This window comes from Orbicella faveolata, unplaced genomic scaffold (genome assembly GCF_042242905.1).
Source record: "Orbicella faveolata isolate gen_17 unplaced genomic scaffold, um_ofav_v1 contig_48, whole genome shotgun sequence".
NCBI lineage: Eukaryota > Metazoa > Cnidaria > Anthozoa > Scleractinia > Merulinidae > Orbicella > Orbicella faveolata.
The window spans coordinates 11,541,103-11,560,394 of NW_028301578.1; the positions used below are offsets into that span (position 1 = coordinate 11,541,103).

At 39.5% G+C, this 19,292-nt stretch overlaps 3 protein-coding genes across 3 annotated transcripts in view; all 3 read right to left on the bottom strand.

Moving 5' to 3' along the window:
* LOC149096543 (uncharacterized) overlaps nucleotides 1-19,292 on the bottom strand; it is a 58,505-nt gene that overhangs the window by 32,140 nt on the left and 7,073 nt on the right. The gene's annotated exons all lie outside the window — the stretch shown is intronic.
* LOC149096545 (uncharacterized) overlaps nucleotides 1-19,292 on the bottom strand; it is a 31,473-nt gene that overhangs the window by 9,616 nt on the left and 2,565 nt on the right. The gene's annotated exons all lie outside the window — the stretch shown is intronic.
* LOC149096546 (uncharacterized) lies at nucleotides 1,890-17,592 on the bottom strand. Its single transcript, XM_089281438.1, has 6 exons — nucleotides 17,331-17,592; nucleotides 14,620-15,018; nucleotides 10,566-10,970; nucleotides 7,348-7,752; nucleotides 4,667-5,080; nucleotides 1,890-1,927 (listed from the first exon to the last, which is right to left on the bottom strand). Exons 1-6 carry the CDS (start codon nucleotides 17,590-17,592, stop codon nucleotides 1,890-1,892), a joined length of 1,923 nt encoding a protein of 640 aa, XP_089137564.1.

Below are 19,292 nucleotides of genomic sequence, written 5' to 3' on the forward strand. Positions count from 1 at the left end.
CATTAATCTCGTTAAATTGTTTGGATAGTATAGTTCTCATTATTTATTTAACACATAAAGAAGCCTAAGCCGTGTATTACACTGTGATAAAATATGACGGGCATTTGAGAACACGAGGGAAATGTAGAAAACACGAGCCGCAGGCGAGTGTTTTCTACATTTCTCGAGTGTTCTCAAATGTCCGGAACTTCTTCATTTGCTTTATGATATAGTGGTAATGTGGGGAAAAACAATACAACACGCTTTTTCTATTTTTTATACTCTGATAAAATATGGGTTTTCGACCAATCAGAGCGCGCTCAGGGTCCTATCTATATTATAAACTCTGTTAAAAAAACAGTCAAGAAAATACGCGCGCCGATTGGTTAAAAGTCGTGTTTCTATTTACGTACAGTTGATGACGGTAATAGTAAAAGATGTGGAATTAAAGAAACTCATACCACAGGTAGCTATACATGTTTCACAGATTTGTTAAGAGGAGAATCTCAACATTTTTGATAGGTAGCAATAACATTATACTTCGCACAGACAGACGGAACCACTGTAGAACTGCGTTTAGAGTTCTTGACAGGCAAGTGTTCCTGCATATGATGATGCAGAATATTATTCCTACAATAATAGAAATAATTAACATTTGTTGGACGAGGTCGAGCAAAATATCACTCGCCACTGACAAATCACGATATTCTGCGATAAACGAGTTCGATAATTGTTTTATCCCTCGATCACCAAGTTTGTTTTCATATTTCTAAAAACTCTTAAAAAGTTATCTCTCTGACAGCTCAGGGAACCGCCGATTTTTTCACACAAAATTACGCATGAGCAGAATATTATTTGCAGCAAAACACATGTAGATGGTACTATGCATGAGCAGGCTATTAATTGCAGGCAGTTATCTGCAGGCTGCGTGGTGAGTCATCGGCCAAAAAGAAGAATGGAAAAACTGCATCGAATAATAAACAGTGTTCTTATACGTTTATTTCTCTTAGACTGACATCCCACCTTGTTCGCACATAGTAGTTGATGCGTTCTTATGCATTATTACAGTTAACTTCTACCCGAATTTTAAATTTTAATAGTGGCTTTCAATTCTCTGATTGTCGACGTCACAAAATTGTCATCATAAAAGTATTTATTGACAAACTCGTGTAATACCTACTTTGGCAAGTAAAATCTTGTCCACTCCAAGTTCCATCGTGTTGACATCTCCTTGCTTGAGAACCAGACCCTATATAGCCATCATTACACGAGAACTGACAGACAGTGTCATTGTATTTTGTTGCATTCTCTGGGCATCCATATTTTATTCCATTTGTTGGTACAGTCAGAGCTGGACAAGTGTACACTGCAGTGCGGAAAAAAAAAAGTGCAGAGATAATTTAAAAGAACAGTTGACCCTGCCGTGAGTAAAAGCAGCTGTGCATTTGGTAAAGCGTCCAAACAAAAAATCGCTCCGTCGAAGAAAGCAACTGTCACTTCTTTTCGTTACCAAAGGCTGCGTATCCATGTCGTGTCACTTAGGAATTTGAATAAGGCATTCCGAGTTGCCTTTTACCACGGCATCAAAACCTATCGACGTCCTAAACCGTTCAAGCGCAAATTTTCATGAAAATACAAAATTGATTTTCAGATGAGAGGTTTTGCACGAAGACTCGTTTTGAAAAGAGGCAAAAGGAAACTTGGAATCGCTTATAATTACGGTGTACAGAGCAGAAAGCCAATGTTGATATCCATCAAGGTATTTCTCACGATCGCATTTAAAGAAATTGAGAAATGCCGCCCTACTGTGTTGATGATTTAGATAAGTGTCGTGTAAATTCTTGAGTCTCCGCCACATTTATATTTAACAACCCCCCCCCCCTCCCCCCCGTCCCCTGGGGCTCAGGAGTTTAGTGGGTTAAGCGGTGAGTTTCGACCGTCACCTTTTCTGAAAAAGAATACAATTAATTTAACCATCAATTTAACCTGTCCCACAACACTAAAAACATGTTAGATCATAACTGTAACTTAATGTGTTTGGCTGCTGACTGAAATAATGAAAAGCATCCTGAGAAACTTGCCTGCGATTCCGTTGCCGCAATACCGAGCTGGGCAGTACCACGAATACGGCCTCGGTAACTCGTACACGAAATAAGCACCACAGTTCTTTATTCTGATATTTCTTTTATCGTCACAGCAGATGTTTGACCAGGAAAAACAGACTTTACGAGTAACCACACTTTCAGCGACTGTCGGGTGTGCACCAGAAAGCCAAACTGGATAGCGAGTACCGCAGTGACGTTCGGGAACACATGTGTCCGCCATCCGGTCTCCAGCAGCTCCTTGGAAACGATACCAACCTGGTACCAGGTCATCCCTATCGCATCTATAATTGCTGGCGTTGATCACTATGTGTCCTTGAGCGCGGTCTGCTTCACTCAGGACTGTGTAATTGTCACACCCATCCACTATAAGTAAGGACACATCAGTTAGCTACAGTAACGACAAAACTGCGTTTCTTAATTGAACAGTAGTGACAAATAACAAAACCGAGTGAGTCAAGTTTGATAAATGTTTGGCAAGTAGGAGAGTATGGTGATTAAACATAAACAGTGAATGGTGAACTAACTTTTCATCCAGGGGGGGGGGGGGGGGAGTGGAGATCTCTAAATCATTGTAGTCTGAGAAACCGAAGATGAACGTCGGCCTGTTGGGCCACCATGTTTGCCCATGTACTTTCGCCAATCTCTTAAGCAAACACGCTAAGCCCTAGGGATTTCAACCGACTAGTTATTCCTGTGTGTTTTAATTAAGGTACCTTATAAGGCCCCATTTATGTGGTCTCGGGTACCCGAGATAACCCTCCCCCTACGGCAACTTTATCGAGCGTTGATATGTGAAAACATAGACCCTTTTCATAAATGGCGGCCAATTATAAATTCTTTTGTAAGTATTACAATTAGCCTGACTGACCTCGTTTTCGAGTTGATAATTCAAAAGAATTGTTACTCCCAAAAGAGTTTAGTAAGGCTTATTTAAATACATACAAAAGAATTTTAAATTGGCATCCATTTATGAAAAGGGTCTATAGTCCCTGTAGGCCGAGTCAAAGTTGTCCCTGCATTATTATTCATAACCCTTCTTGAATAATGAAGTTGGCAAATATCCCTCTTTCTTTGCGTTTCCCTCGGTCATTCGATCACAGTGGGTTTTGCCGAGTTAAATTTCACTTCTTTGATATGAATTTTTATTTTAAATCGTAAATCTAGGCATTACGTGACACACGCCACGCCGAGAGTTGTCCCGGTTAGGCGAGCAAAAGCATTTCTCTGAAGAAAAGTTGTCCTGCTTGCCAGGGTTACTTTACCCTCTGAGGCGAGACAACTCGCTCACCCGAGTTGTCTCGCCCCCTGGGACGGTTTTGCGATCCTAATGTAAACGCTTGGTTGAATTTTGTAATGGAATGAGCTAAAAGCTACCTCAGCCAGGGTGACTCGGGGGAGGGTTGTCTCGGGTACCCGAGACCATATAAATTGGGTCTAAGAGGAAAAAAAGAATTCTAGTGACACGCTAGTGTGATGTCGACGTCCCCACGTGGCTGGAATTTAATTATTTGCATTTGGTTATTATAGCGACCTTGAGCAAACCACGACGGCAACGACAACGAGAACGCCACCTAACAGAAGGCTTAATAAGCAGAAAAATGGCTGTGCACGTCTCAGCCGTCCTTCGCAAAACAGTAACGTGAAAGGTCTAAGTTCTGCATATTTTGGAGGACGCGAAAGACGGCGGCTAATTTTTTGTATTGTTAATGGCATTGAACTCTAGCATTACATATTTAGTTTGAGCAACTTCTGCTATCGATAGGCGCTCTGAACAGATCTAAACAATTGCGAAACTCCAGGGTAAAACATAGATTCACTTTTTAATAGGCGTTGTCCTCCGGGTCGCCGTTGTCATTGCTAAACTGCCTAATTTTTGTCTCACTCTGAACGACAATGCTCAGAGACAGAGACAATGGAGTGTACGTAAGTGGTCCGCTGTTGGGGTTGACAGAGTACACTAGGTAACTTTTAATGAGAGAATGACAAGAGAAAAATACCGATTTCGTAGAAATAGTGAAACAAGATATTTAGAGAGGAAGCCACATCAGCCTTGCTGGTTTTCATGCGGGTCCTCTATCCTGATCGAATTGGAATTTGGAGATGTTAGTTTTTGTGGAAAGAGGAAAACCGGAGAACCCGGAGAAAAACCATGGGAGCAAGTCGAAAACAAACAACAAACTCAGCCCTCAAATGGCACTGGGCTGGAATCGAACCAGGGTAGGCCAGCGCTCTCACCACTACGCCATCTCTGCTCTCCAATATAAATGTTAGATGTTAATGATAACAAACTAGAGGATAAAAAGGGTTGTAATACTTTTACTAAGATGGTAAGAATTGCGTGACATGGAAGCTTCTGTAAACGCATATTTTACGTATTACCAGTAAGAATTATGCTCAGATTGATAAGATACAGCCTTATTGTCATTCGGAGGGCTTCAGAGCTATCTTAAATTCAAAAAATTAAGATGGCACGGAACCACCTCTATAGAATATTTTAAACCTTGTTTGATGATTGATGATGATGATTGTTTGATGACTGATTGTTGACTGACACACTCAAAAAAGCAAACAAGGCAACTTACCTGGTCTGCCGTTACCACAATAACGAAAATCGCAATAAGGCGGCTTTTGTAACTCATACACAAAGAAAGCTCCACAGTTCCTGACTCTAATATTGTTACTCCAGTGACAGCATTTGCTTGACCAGTACCAAGAATCGTCCCAGTCATGATCCCAGTCTTGATAACAGACGCTACGAGTGACCACACCTTCAGCGACTGTCGGGTGTGAGCCTTTTAGCCAGCCAGGATAGTGAGTACCGCAGTGACGTACGGGAACACATTTGTCCGCCATCCGATCTCCGACAGCTCCTTGGAAACGATACCAACCTGGTACCAGGTCATCCTTATCGCATCTATAATTGCTGGCGTTGATCACTACGTGTCCTTGAGCGCGGTCTGCTTCACTCAGGATTGTGTAATTTTTACATCCATCTACTGTATATAAAGACATATTAGTTGACTACGGTAAACGACAAAACTTCATTTCTTAACTGAACTGTAGTGACAAATAGATAAAACAAAATGAGTCATGAGTGAAAATGACAAAAGCGATCATCTTGGATTGTTGACATTGTTCAATACCTTTTTTTTTAACACTGTCTGCTTCACTCAGAACTGTGTGGTTTTTACACCCAGTTTACCGAGCCAGCCTCGCATCAAAGTCCCAGAATATCCCCGGAGTAGGAATGACGCTCTTGAAATTGAGTGAGACACCATGAATTTGAACATAGTGCGTTATAATGCTTTAAAATAATTTGAATTTGCCCTCTCTCCCAAATAAGTAACTGTACTTATAAATGTCTCGTCCGTATAGGGTCGCACCTCTCTACAAAACGATACACTCTTGGCTTGAATCCTAACTTGATCGAAAGAAACCTCGCAGGCAATTAACTCCAGTAAAATTAAATTTCGTTCGTTGAGCATGTAAAATAAATTACTTGAAAGGAATATAAAATATTAGATAGCTTTTCACTCTTCTCATTAGCATGTTCTCCCAAAGTGAAAATGATGCGCATTATTTTGCATGAGGCAAATTTTCTAAGTTTACTGTGCGTAAGAAAGAATTGTATCCTTTTTAACTTAGACTTCTTGTTTAGCCACTAAATTCTCACTTCTCTACAAAGAAGAATAATAATACGCGTGCATCACGGTCACGTGTACGGTAACCGACGTCAAAATGAATCTCAGAATTTATTGTGAGGCAAAGCCCCATCCTAGTATCACTAGAAGTTTTTTTGATTATTTATTCTCCACAATCAATGTTTACAATGAGGTGTTTTAATTGAGTAACTATGTAATAAGTATTGAATGAAATGATTGCCTCGCGCTGGCTTCGCTCGCAGTTTTTCTTTCGCGTGTGTTGACAAATAGAGAGGTTCTTTACGCTTTACATTTTCTGAGCTTCGGCTATATTGTGATGAGACGTGCTTCGTACCGTACCGTGCGTACTCTCGCGAGTAGTGTGTACTGTAATTCATGTTTATTGGCTATTAGTTGGCGTGTTGATCAATGCCATCAGTCATAATTTTTTTCAGGCGATCGCTAGAGGCAACCGTGGTTGGTTAACTTAGAGGAACTGCGAATAAAATTGTCCATTCATGCAATAGCCATATCAAAATTTCTCTTTTTTCGGTGAAAACTAGTCGACAGTATTAGGTAAACGGCTAAACTTAAGGTAGTTGTAACCATTCATCGATTAATAGAAACACGAGTGGACGTTTGGGAGAAAAAGTGCACAACGAGAAATGTTGTGGGAACACGAGCCGCGGTGTTTCCACAGCTTTTTCGAGTTCTCCCAAACTTTCACGAGTGTTCCTATAACTCGTTAGAAACACGGAGAACATGTAGGAGCGTACTTTGTACTACTAATATTTAGTATAAAATAAGTTGCATCTTTGTATCTCAGTTGCAGTTTGATCCTGACAAAATCTCAACAGCAGACGAAACCGGTCGATTAATAAACTCAGTTCTACAAAATCATTAGTTGTTGCTGCGTGCTGCCCACAAGTATTCTTATTTTAAAAAAAGATACATAAAGAATTGTAGTCTAATAAACCGAAGATGAACGTCGGGCTGATGGGCCAACATGTTTGCAGGCAGACTTTCCAGAATCTCTAAAGCAAACACACTAAGTTCTAGGGATTTGAATTTAACCCAGCTAGTTATTCTAGTGTGTTTTTCGGTGTCGGAGTTTATTAATTTGCGTTTGGTCATTATTGTCTCAATGCAACGACAATTGAGAGCCTGGAACAGAAACGCTTTTCGCTTTCTTACAAGAAAGCTAAGTTTTGCGCCAAATTGTTACGGAAACCGCTGCTGGGGTTGAAAGAGTGAATAAAAAGGGAAAAGTACCTTTTTTCGTAGTTATAATGAAGGAAGATATATCTTGGTCGTTACTGATAAAGAACTAGAGGATAGAAATGATTCTAATATTTCTACAAATACGCTAAGAACTGCGGAACATGGAAGTTTCTCTAGACACACATGTTACGTAATACCAATACGAGTCGTGATCAGATTAATAAGATACAGCTTTATTGTCATCCAGAGGTGTTCAGAGCCACCTTAAACACGAAAAGTTAAGATGGCACTGAACTACCTCTCGAGAATGTTTTTAAACTTTGTTTGATGATCGATGATGATGATTGCTTGATGATTGATTGTTGACGGACACACTCAAAAAAGCAAACAAGGCAACTTACCTGCACCACTGGCGTTACCACAGTAACGAAGATCGCAACGAGGCGGCTTTTGTAACTCATACACGAAGAAAGCCCCACAGTTCCTGACTCTTATGTTGTTACTCCAGTAACAGCAGCTGGTTGACCCGTCCCAGTAATAAGCCCAGGAATCACAACAGACTTTATGAGTGACCACACCTTCAGCAACTGTCGGGTGTGTGTCATTAAGCCAACCTGGATGTTCAGTACCGCAGTAATTCGTGGGAACACATTTGTCCGCCATCTGATTTCCGGCAGCTCCTTGGAAACGATACCAACCTGGTACTAGGTCATGCCTATCGCATCTATAACTGCTGGTGTTAACCACTATTTGTCCTTGAGCGCGGTCTGCTTCACTCAGGATTGTGTAATTTTTACATCCATCTACTGTATATAAGGACACATCAGTTGACCACAGTAAACGACAAAACTGCATTTCTTAACTGAACTTTAGTGACAAATAACTAAAACAAAATGAGTCATGAGTGAAAATGACAAAAGCGATCATCTTGGATTGTTGACATTGTTCAACACCTTTTTATTTGGACACTGTCTGCTTCACTCAGAACTGTGTGGTTTTTACACCCAGTTTACAGAGCCAGACTTGCATCAAAGTCGCGGACTATGCCCGAAGCAGGGATTGACGCTCTTGGAATTAAGTGACACACCATGAATTTGAACATAATGCGTTATAATGCTTTAAAATAATTTGAATTTGCCCTCCCTCCCAAATAAGTAAGTGTACTTATAAATGCCTCGCCCGTATAGGATCGAGCCTCTCTTCAAAACGATCACTCTTGGCTTGAATCCTAACTTGATCGAAAGAAATCTCGCAGGCGTTGAACCCCAGTAAAATTAAATTTCAATCATTGAGCATGTCAAATAAATTTCTTGAAAAGAGTATAAAATATTAGATTGATGTTTCACACTTCTCATTAGCATGTTACCCCAAAGTGAAAACGATGTGCATTATTTTGTATGGAGCAAATTTTCTAAGTTTACTGTACGTAAAAAAAAAAAATGGTATCGTTTTTAACTTAGAAATAGTGTTTTTAGAAATAGAGAGGTTCTGTACGCTTGACATTTTTGGAGCTTCGGCTATATTGTGATGAGACGTGCTTCGTACCGTACCGTGCGTACTCTCGCGAGTAGCGTATACTGGAATTAATGTTTATTGGCTATTAGGTGACGTGTTGATCAAAACCATCAGTCATAATTTTTTTCAAGCAACCAGTAGAGGCAACCGTGGTTGGTTAGGTTAGTGGAACTGCGAATAAAATTGTCTATTCATGGAATAGCCATATCAAAATTTCTCTTTTTCCGGTGAAAACTAGTCAACAGTATTAGGTAAACGGCTAAACTTAAGTTAGTTGTAACCACTCATCGATTTAAGAAATAGAAAACATGTACCGTGTTTCTATTGAGTTATAGAAACACGAGTGGAAGGTTGGGAGAAAAAGTGCAGAACGAGAAATGTTGTGGGAACACGAGCCGCAGTGTTTCCACAGCGTTTTCGAGTTCCCCCAAACTTTCACGATTTTTTCTATAACTCGATAGAAACACGGAGAACATGTAGGAGCGTACTTTGTACTACCAATATTTAGTATAAAATAAGTTCCATGTTTGTATCTCAGTTGTAGCTTGATGCTGATGAAATCTCAACAGCAGACGAAACCGGTCGATTAATAAACTCAGTTTAGTAAAATCATTAGTTGTTGCTGCGTGCTGCCCAAAAGTATTCTTATTTTAAAAAAAGACATATAAAGAATTGTAGTCTAATAAACCGGAGATGAAGGTCGGCCTCATGGGTCACCATGTTTGCACGAAGACTTTCCCGAATCTCTAAAGCAAACACACTAAGGGCCCGGACGCACTGGGCAAATTTTTGTTTATTTTGCGAAAAAATCTGTCATCAATTCCCTGAGACTAGTGCGTCCGGTGAGTTTTAGATCAACCAAATTTTGTCATGGCTTACCAAACTTCAAAGACGCCGTCGTCCTGCCTCGGAGGAGGACAAATTTTTGTCAGGAATGAAATCTGACAGATTTGTCAATTTACAGCGGAAGGAAACTGTCAATCAAGAAAATTTGATCTCTATTTTTAGTCGGAGTATTTCAGTCCGAAGCCCGCCAAAATGAAATTTATATTTGTGCGGCAATCAAACGATAAACATGGAAGATTCGTACCTTGGTACGCTCCATGACGATCCGTTCGCACAGTACAACTATTACGGTTCCCAAGTCTACGTTAACGTTCTAGCTGCATCTCCTGGACCAAGCTCTGCTCAATTTGTACATCCGTATGTCCACCCGAGTCAGCCGAGTACAAGTACAAGTGCAAGTTTCACGACTACATGTAATCAAATTGAAAGCAGCCAAGCTGAGGATTCAAGAGCAGACGAGAGCAGAAAAAGGGGCTAAGGTCCAAAGAAACAAGCGGCAAAGTACGACTCGTTTGAGCCAAAGCGATGGTGTTAATTTCCATGTGATTGACACTTGTGATTAACAAATATTTTGCTGTGATTCAGTGCGCCCACGCTTGACAAATTAAAAATTTGGCAGAGACAAATTTTGTCGAGATTTTTGGAAGGGCCAAACAAATTTTGTCAGTCCAGTGCGTCCGGACCCTAAGCTCTAGGGATTTGAATTTAACCCAGCTACTTGTTCTAGTGTGTTTTTCGGGGTCGGAGTTTATTAATTTGCGTTTGGTCATTATTGTCTCAATGCAACGACAATTGAGAGCCTGGAACAGAAACGCTTTTCGTTTTCTTACAAGAAAGCTAAGTTTTGCGCCAAATTGTTACGGAAACCGCTGCTACGGTTGAGAGAGTGAAGGAAAAGGGAAAAGTACCTTTTTTCGTAGTAATAATAAGGGCAGATATATGTTCGTTGTTAATGATAAAGAACTAGAGGTTAGAAATGATTCTAATATTTCTACAAATACGCTAAGAATTGCGTAACATGGAAGTTTCTCTAGACACACATGTTACGTAATACCAATACGAGTTGTGATCAGATTAATAAGATACAGCTTTATTGTCATCCGCAGGCGTTCAAAGCCACCTTAAACACGAAAAGTTAAGATGGCACTGAACTACCTCTGGAGAATGTTTTTAAGATTTGTTTGATGATTGATAATGATGATTGCTTCAGAATTGATTGTTGATAGAGACACTCAAAAAAGCAAACAAGGCAAATTACCTGTGCTACTGGCGTTACCACAGTAACGAAGGTGGCAATAAGGCGGCTTTTGTAACTCATACACGAAGAAAGCTCCACAGTTCCTGACTCTTATGTTGTTACTCCAGTAACAGCAGCTGGTTGACCCGTACCAGTGATAATTCCAGGAATCATAACACACTTTACGAGTTACCACACCTTCAGCGACTGTCGGGTGTGTGTCATTAAGCCAACCTGAATGTTGAGTACCGCAGTAATTCGTGGGAACACATTTGTCCGCCATCTGATTTCCGGCAGCTCCTTGGAAACGATACCAACCTGGTACTAGGTCATCCCTATCGCATCTATAACTGCTGGTGTTGATCACTATTTGTCCTTGAGCGCGGTCTGCTTCACTCAGGATTGTGTAATTTTTACATCCATCTACTGTATATAAGGACACATCAGTTGACTACAGTAAACGACAAAACTGCATTTCTTAACTGAACTTTAGTGACAAATAACTAAAACAAAATGAGTCATGAGTGAAAATGACAAAAGCGATCATCTTGGATTGTTGACATTGTTCAATACCTTTGTTTTTTTTTTTTAACAATTCCTGCTTCACTCAGAACTGTGTGGTTTTTACACCCAGTTTACAGAGCCAGCCTTGCATTAAAGTCTCGGACTATGCCCGGAGCAGGGATTCTTGGAATTAAGTGACACACCATGGATTTGAACATAATGCGTTATAATGCTTTAAAATAATTTGACTTTGCCCTCTCTCCCAAGTGAGTAACTGTACTTATAGATACCTCGCCCGTATAGGATCGAGCCTCTCTACAAAACGATACACTCTTGGCTTGAATCCTAACTTGATCGAAAGAAATCTCGCAGGCATTGAACTCCAATAAAATTCAATTTCAATCATTGAGCATGCCAAATAAATTTCTTGAAAAGAGTATAAAATATTAGATTGATGTTTCACACTTCACATTAGCATGTACCCCCAAAGTGAAAACGATGCGCATTATTTTGCATGAAGCAAATTTTCTAAGTTTACTGTACGTAAAAAAAAAAAAAAAAAAAAAAAAAAAAATTGTATCCTTTTTAACTTAGACTTCTTGTTTAGCCACTAAATTCTCACTTCTCTACACAGAATAATAATAATACGCGTGCATCACGGTCACCCGAACGGTAACCGACGCCAAAAAAAAATGAATCGTGGAATTTATTATGAGGCCAAGCCTCAACCTAGTATCACTAGAATTTTTTTGATTATTTATTTATTCTCCACAATCAATGTTTACAATGAGGCGTTTTAATTGAGTAACTATGTAATAAGTATTGGATGAAATGATTGCCTCGCGCTGGCTTCGCTCGCAGTTTTTCTTTCGCGTGTGTTGACAATTAGAGAGGTTCTGTACACTTTACATTTTCTGAGCTTCGGCTATCTTGTGATGAGACGTGCTTCGTACCGTACCGTGCGTACTCTCGCGAGTAGTGTGTACTGGAATTAATGTTTATTGGCTATTAGTTGGCGTGTTGATCAACACCATCAGTCATAATTTTTTTCAAGCGATCGCTAGAGGCAACCGTGGTTGGTTAGGTTAGTGGAACTGCAAATAAAATTGTCTATTCATCGAATAGCCAAATCAAGATTTCTCTTTTTCCGGTGAAAACTAGTCGACAGTATTAGGTAACCGGCTAAACTTAAGGTAGTTGTAACCATTGATCGATTTAAGAAATAGAAAACATGTACCGTGTTTCTATCCAGTTATAGGAACACCAGTGGAAGTTTGGAGAAAGGGTGTAGAACGAGAAATGTTGTGGGAACACGAGCCGCAGTGTTTCCACAGCTTTTTCAAATTCTCCCAAACTTTCACGAGTGTTTCTATAACTCGATAGAAACACGGAGAACATGTAGGAGCGTACTTTGTACTACCAATATTTAGTATAAAATAAGTTCCATCTTTGTATCTTGTAGTTTAATCCTGACGAAATCTCACTTGCAGACGAAACCGGTCGATTAATAAACTCAGTTGTACAAGATCATTAGTTGTTGCTGCGTGCTGCCCAAAAGTATTCTTATCTAAAAAAAAGATCTATAAATAATTGTAGTCTGATAAACCGAAGATGAACGTCGGCCTGATAGGCCATCATGTTTGCATGCAGACTTTCCCGAATCTCTACAGCAAACACGCTAAGCTCTAGGGATTTGAATTTAACCCAGCTAGTTATGCTAGTGTGTTTTTCGGTGTCGGAGTTTATTAATTTGCATTTGTTCATTATTGTCTCAATACAACGACAATTGCAAGCGTGGTACAGAAACACTTTTCGCTCTCTTACAAGAAAGCTAAGTTTTGCGCCAAATTGTCATGGAAACCACTGCTGGGGTTGAGAGAGTAAATAAAAAGGGAAAATTACCTTTTTTCGTAGTAATAATGAAGGCAGATATATGTTGATCGTTAATGATAAAGAACTAGAGGTTAGAAATGATTCTAATATTTCTACAAATGCGCTAAGAATTGCGTAACATGGAAATTTCTCTAGACACACATGTTACGTAATACCAATACGAGTCGTGATCAGATTAATAAGATACAGCTTTATTGTCATCCGCAAGCGTTCAGAGCCACCTTAAACACGAAAAGTTAAGATGGCACTGAAATACCTCTGGAGAATGAACCCCAGTAAAATTAAATGTCGTTCATTAAGCATGCCAAATAAATTTCTTGAAAAGAGTATAAAATATTAGATTGATGTTTCGCTCTTCACATTAGCATGTACCCCCAAAGTGAAAATGATGCGCATTATTTTGCATGGAGTAAAGTTTCTAAGTTTACTGTACGTAAAAAAACATTGTAGCCTTTTTAACTTAGACTTCTTGTTTAGCCACTAAATTCTCACTTCTCTACACAGAATAATAATAATACGCGTACATCACAGTCACGTGAACGGTAACCGACGTAAAAAAAAAATATATTGAATCTCAAAATTTATTATGAGCCAAAGCCTTATCCTGGTATCACTAGAATTTTTTTTTTTTGGATTATTTATTTATTCTCCACAATCAAGGTTCACAATGAGGTGTTTTGACTGAGTAACTATGTAATAAGTATTGAATGAAATGATTGCCTCGCGCTGGCTTCGCTCGCAGTTTTTCTTTCGCGTGTGTTGACAAATAGAGAGGTTCTGTACGCTTTACATTTTCTGAGCTTCGGCTATATTGTGATGAGACGTGCTTCGAACCGTACCGTGCGTACTCTCGCGAGTAGTGTGTACTGGAATTAATGTTTATTGGCTATTAGTTGGCGTGTTGATCAATACCATCAGTCATAATTTTTTTCAAGCGACCGGTAGAGGCAACCGTGGTTGGTTAAGTTAGTGGAATTGCGAAAAAAATCATCCATTCATCGAATAGACTAATCAAAATTTTTCTTTTTCCGGTGAAAATTAGTCGACAGTATTAGGTAACCGGTTAAACTTAAGGTAGTTGTAACCATTGATCGATTTAAGAAATAGAAATCATGTACCGTGTTTCTATCCAGTTATAGAAACACCAGTGGAAGTTTGGGAAAAAGAGTGTAGAACGAGAAATGTTGTGGGAACACGAGCCGCAGTGTTTCCACAGCTTTTTCAAATTCTCCCAAACTTTCACGAGTGTTTCTATAACTCGACAGAAACACGGAGAACATGTAGGAGCGTACTTAAGGTTAAGAGAGTGAAAAAAAGGGAAAAGTACCTTTTTTTCGGCGTAAAAATGAAGGCAGATATATATTGGTTGTTCATGATAAAGAACTAGAGGATAGAAATGATTCTGATATTTCTACGAATACGCTAGGAATTACTTTCCATGGAAGTTTCTCTAGACACACATGTTACGTAATACCAATACGAGTTGTAATCAAACTAATAAGATACAGCTTTATTGTCATCCAGAGGCGTTCAGAGCCTCCTTAAACACGAAAAGTTAAGATGGCACTGAAATACCTCTGGAGAATGTTTTTAAACTTTGTTTGATGATTGATGATGATGATTGCTTGATGATTGATTGTTGACGGACACACTCAAAAAAGCAAACAAGGCAACTTACCTGCACCACTGGCGTTACCACAGTAACGAAGATCGCAACCAGGCGGCTTTTGTAACTCATACACGAAGAAAGCTCCACAGTTCCTGACTCTTATGTTGTTACTCCAGTAACAGCAGTTTCTTGACCCGTCCCAGTAATAAGCCCAGTAATGATAACAGACTTTACGAGTGACCACACCTTCAGCAACTGTCGGGTGTGTGCCATTGAGCCATCCTGGATGCTGAGTACCGCAGTAATTCGTGGGAACACATTTGTCCGCCATCTGATTTCCGGGAGCTCCTTGGAAACGATACCAACCTGGTACCAGGTCATACCTATCGCATCTATATTGGCTGATAACTATTTGTCCTTGAGCGCGGTCTGCTTCACTCAGGATCTTGTAATTGTTACACCCATCCACTGTAAGTAAGGACACATCAGTTGACTACAGTTGACGACAAAACTGCATTTCTTAACTTAACTGTAGTGACGAATAATTAAAACAAAATGAGTCATGAGTGAAAATAACAAAAGCGATCATCTTGGATTGTTGACATTGTTCAATACCTTTTTTTTAACACTGTCTGCTTCACTCAGAACTGTGTGGTTTTTACACCCAGTTGACAGAGCCAGCCTTGCATCAAAATCCCAGACTATGCCCGGAGCGGGGATTGACGCTCTTGGAATTAAGTGACACACCATGAATTTGAACATAGTGCGTTATAATGCGTGAAAATAATTTGAATTTGCCGTCCCTTTCAAATAAGTAAGAGTACTTATAAATGTCTCGCCCGTATAGGATCGAGCCTCTCTACAAAACGATACACTCTTGGCTTGAATCCTAACTTGATCGAAAGAAATCTCGCAGGCAATGAACTCCAGTAAAATCAAATTTCGTTCGTCAAGCATGGCAAATAAATTACTTGAAAAGAGTATAAAATATTACGTAGATATTTCACCCTCCTCATTAGCATGTTGCCCCAAAGTGAAAATGATACGCATTATTTTGCATGGAGCAAAGTTTCTAAGTTTACCGTACGAAAAAAAAAAATTAATCCTTTTTAACTTAGACTTCTTGTTTAGCCACTAATTTCTCACTTCTCTACAAAGAATAATAATAATACGCGTGCATCACGGTCACGTGAACAGTAAGCGACGTCAAAATGAATCTCAGAATTTATTATGAGGTAAAGACCCATCCTAGTATTACTAGAATTTTTTTGTATTATTATTTATTAATTCTCCACAATCAATGTTTACAATGAGGTGTTTTAATTGAGTAACTATGTAATAAGTATTGAATGAAATGATTGCCTCGCGCTGGCTTCGCTCGCAGTTTTTCTTTCGCGTGTGTTGACAAATAGAGAGGTTCTGTACGCTTTACATTTTCTGAGCTTCGGCTATATTGTGATGAGACGTGCTTCGTACCGTACCGTGCGTACTCTCGCGAGTAGTGTGTACTGAAATTTATGTTTATTGGCTACTAGTTGACGTGTTGATCAATGCCATCAGCCATAATTTTTTTCAAGCAACCAGTAGAGGCAACCGTGGTTGGTTAGGTTAGTGGAACTGCGAATAAAATTGTCTATTCATGGAATAGCCATATCAAAATTTCTCTTTTTCCGGTGAAAACTAGTCAACAGTATTAGGTAAACGGCTAAACATAAGGTAGTTGTAAACATTCATCGATTTAAGAAATGGAAAACATGTACCGTGTTTCTATCCAGTTATAGAAACATCAGTGGAAGTTTGGGAAAAAGAGTGTAGAACGAGAAATGTTGTGGGAACACGAGCCGCAGTGTTTCCACAGCTTTTTCGAGTTCTCCCAAACTTTCATGAGTGTTTCTATATCTCGACAGAAACACGGAGAACATGTAGGAGCGTACTTTGTACTACCAATATTTAGTATAAAATAAGTTCCATCTTTGTATCTTGTAGTTTAATTCTGACGAAATCTCACTTGCAGACGAAACCGGTCGATTAATGAACTCAGTTGTATAAGATCATTAGTTGTTGCTGCGTGCTGCCCACAAGTATTCTTATCTAAAAAAAAGATCTATAAATAATTGTAGTCTAATAAACCGGGGATGAACGTCGGCCTGATAGGCCACCATGTTTGCACGCAGACTTTCCCGAATCTCTAAAGCAAACACACTAAGCTCTAGGGATTTGAATTTAACCTAGGAAGTTATTCTAGTGTGTTTTTCGGTGTCGGAGTTTATTAATTTGCATTTGGTCATCATTAATTGTCTCAATAAAACGACAATTGAGAGCGTGGTACAGAAACGCTTTTCGCTCTCTTACGAGAAAACTAAGTTTTGGGCCAAATCGTCATGAAAACCGCTGCTGGGGTTAAGAGAGTGAAAAAAAGGGAAAAGTACCTTTTTTTAGTCGTAAAAATGAAGGCAGATATATGTTGGTTGTTCATGATAAAGAACTAGAGGATAGAAATGATTCTGATATTTCTACGAATACGCTAGGAATTACTTACCATGGAAGTTTCTCTAGACACACATGTTACGTAATACCAATACGAGTTGTAATCAAGCTAATAAGATACAGCTTTATTGTCATCCAGAGGCGTTCAGAGCCTCCTTAAACACGAAAAGTTAAGATGGCACTGAAATACCTCTGGAGAATGTTTTTAAGATTGGTTTGATAATTGATGATGATGATTGCTTGATGATTGATTGTTGACGGACACACTCAAAAAAGCAAACAAGGCAACTTACCTGCACCACTGGCGTTACCACAGTAACGAAGATCGCAACGAGGCGGCTTTTGTAACTCATACACGAAGAAAGCTCCACAGTTCCTGACTCTTATGTTGTTACTCAAGTAACAGCAGTTTCTTAACCCGTCCCAGTAATAAGCCCAGTAATGATAACAGACTTTACGAGTGACCACACCTTCAGCAACTGTCGGGTGTGTGCCATTAAGCCATCCTGGACGCCGAGTACCGCAGTAATTCGTGGGAACACATTTGTCCGCCATCTGATTTCCGGCAGCTTCCTGGAAACGATACCAACCTGGTACCAGGTCATCCCTATCGCATCTATAATTGCTGATAACTATTTGTCCTTGAGCGCGGTCTGCTTCACTCAGGACTGTGTAATTGTTACACCCATCCACTGTAAGTAAGGACACATCAGTTGACTACAGTAACGACAAAACTGCATTTCTTAACGAGCAGTAGTGACAAATAACTAGAACAAAATGAGTCATGAGTGAAAATGACAAAAGCGCTCATCTTGAATTGCTGGCATTGTTCAATACGTTTCGTTGAGTACGGTCTGCTTCACTCAGATTTTTGTGATTTTCACACTCAGTTTACAGAGCCAACCTGGCATCAAATTGTCGGATTATGCCTGGGACCGGGGTTGGCGCTATCGGAATTACGTGTCTCACTATGAGGAAATTTTACAATATCCAATTTGACAAAGCGCTTTTTCAGGCTTTAAAAAAATTCAATTTGCCGAAATAAATATGCAAATTAACTTATAAATGTTTCGCCGGTATCGGATCGAGCCTCTCTACAACACGATACACTCTTGGCTTGAATCCTGACTTTATCGAAAGAAATCTGGCAGGCAATGAACTCCAGCATTATTACATTTCGTTCGTTGAGAATGTCATATAAATTACGTGAAAAGAATGTAAAATGTTAAATAGATATTTCACCCTTCTCATGAGCATGTTGCCCCAAAACGAAAATGAGGCGCATGATTTTGTGTGAGGCAAATTTTTCAATTTTGCAGAAGGAAATACTACCCTTTGTGTCGGGCAATTTCACTCAACCGTCAATACCAAACTTTGTAAAGCATAATCACGCACAAATGGCACTTTTAAATACAAATACTCAGAGATGCATTCAAGGAGCCACCCTTGATCTGTTATAGAGAAAGAAAATCACTGAAATACGTGCTTGTAAAAGCAAAACAAAGGCTTTGAGCAACACAGTAGCCACACGGCATGAGTCGCGGGGACTCATGTGTCATTAAATCAACCCCAGACGGTACAATGATCGCCACTGGGCTTATTTTCAGTATTATTTGTATGATTGAGCTTTTAAATAAGCAAAAAGTAGCCTGTACGCAATTTACAAGGCTTTACTGAGTTATTTCCTCTCGATTTATACCTAATTAATTTTGTAATACTTTCAGACCATTACGCGATGTAAATTTCACAATAAACCTCACGCAAGCAACGGAGTTTATCGGTAGATTTTGTCACATATTTCACGGTTATTCAAACAAAAACTTACATATTCCACATATCAACATTGCCCAAATCCATTCGCGATAAAAACGACGGCAAAAAAGCGTTGATATCTCTCAAAAGTCGTTTTCTTGTAACTCGAAAAACTTTTCGCCATACATTTCCTTCTAGCGACTAGCAATGTTTGCCCCCTGACGATCCCAGAGTTCTTCGCGCAAACACGGGGATCTGATTACTGGCAACTCATTCATTACTTGGAATGACTCCAGAGGTCTTGGAATGACCTTACTTGATTGAAGCTGTCAAAAGGTGTCTGGTGATTTTTTTTTAATTATTTCTTTTCTCATAAAATTATTCCTTTCCTCAAAGTTAATAATAGCCGGTGAGGGAATGGTTATGGAACCCGACAAGTGATAAGTTTTTGGTCGGTTTTTGGCTATGGTTTACTTCCGATTGGGATCCGAACTAACCAACAG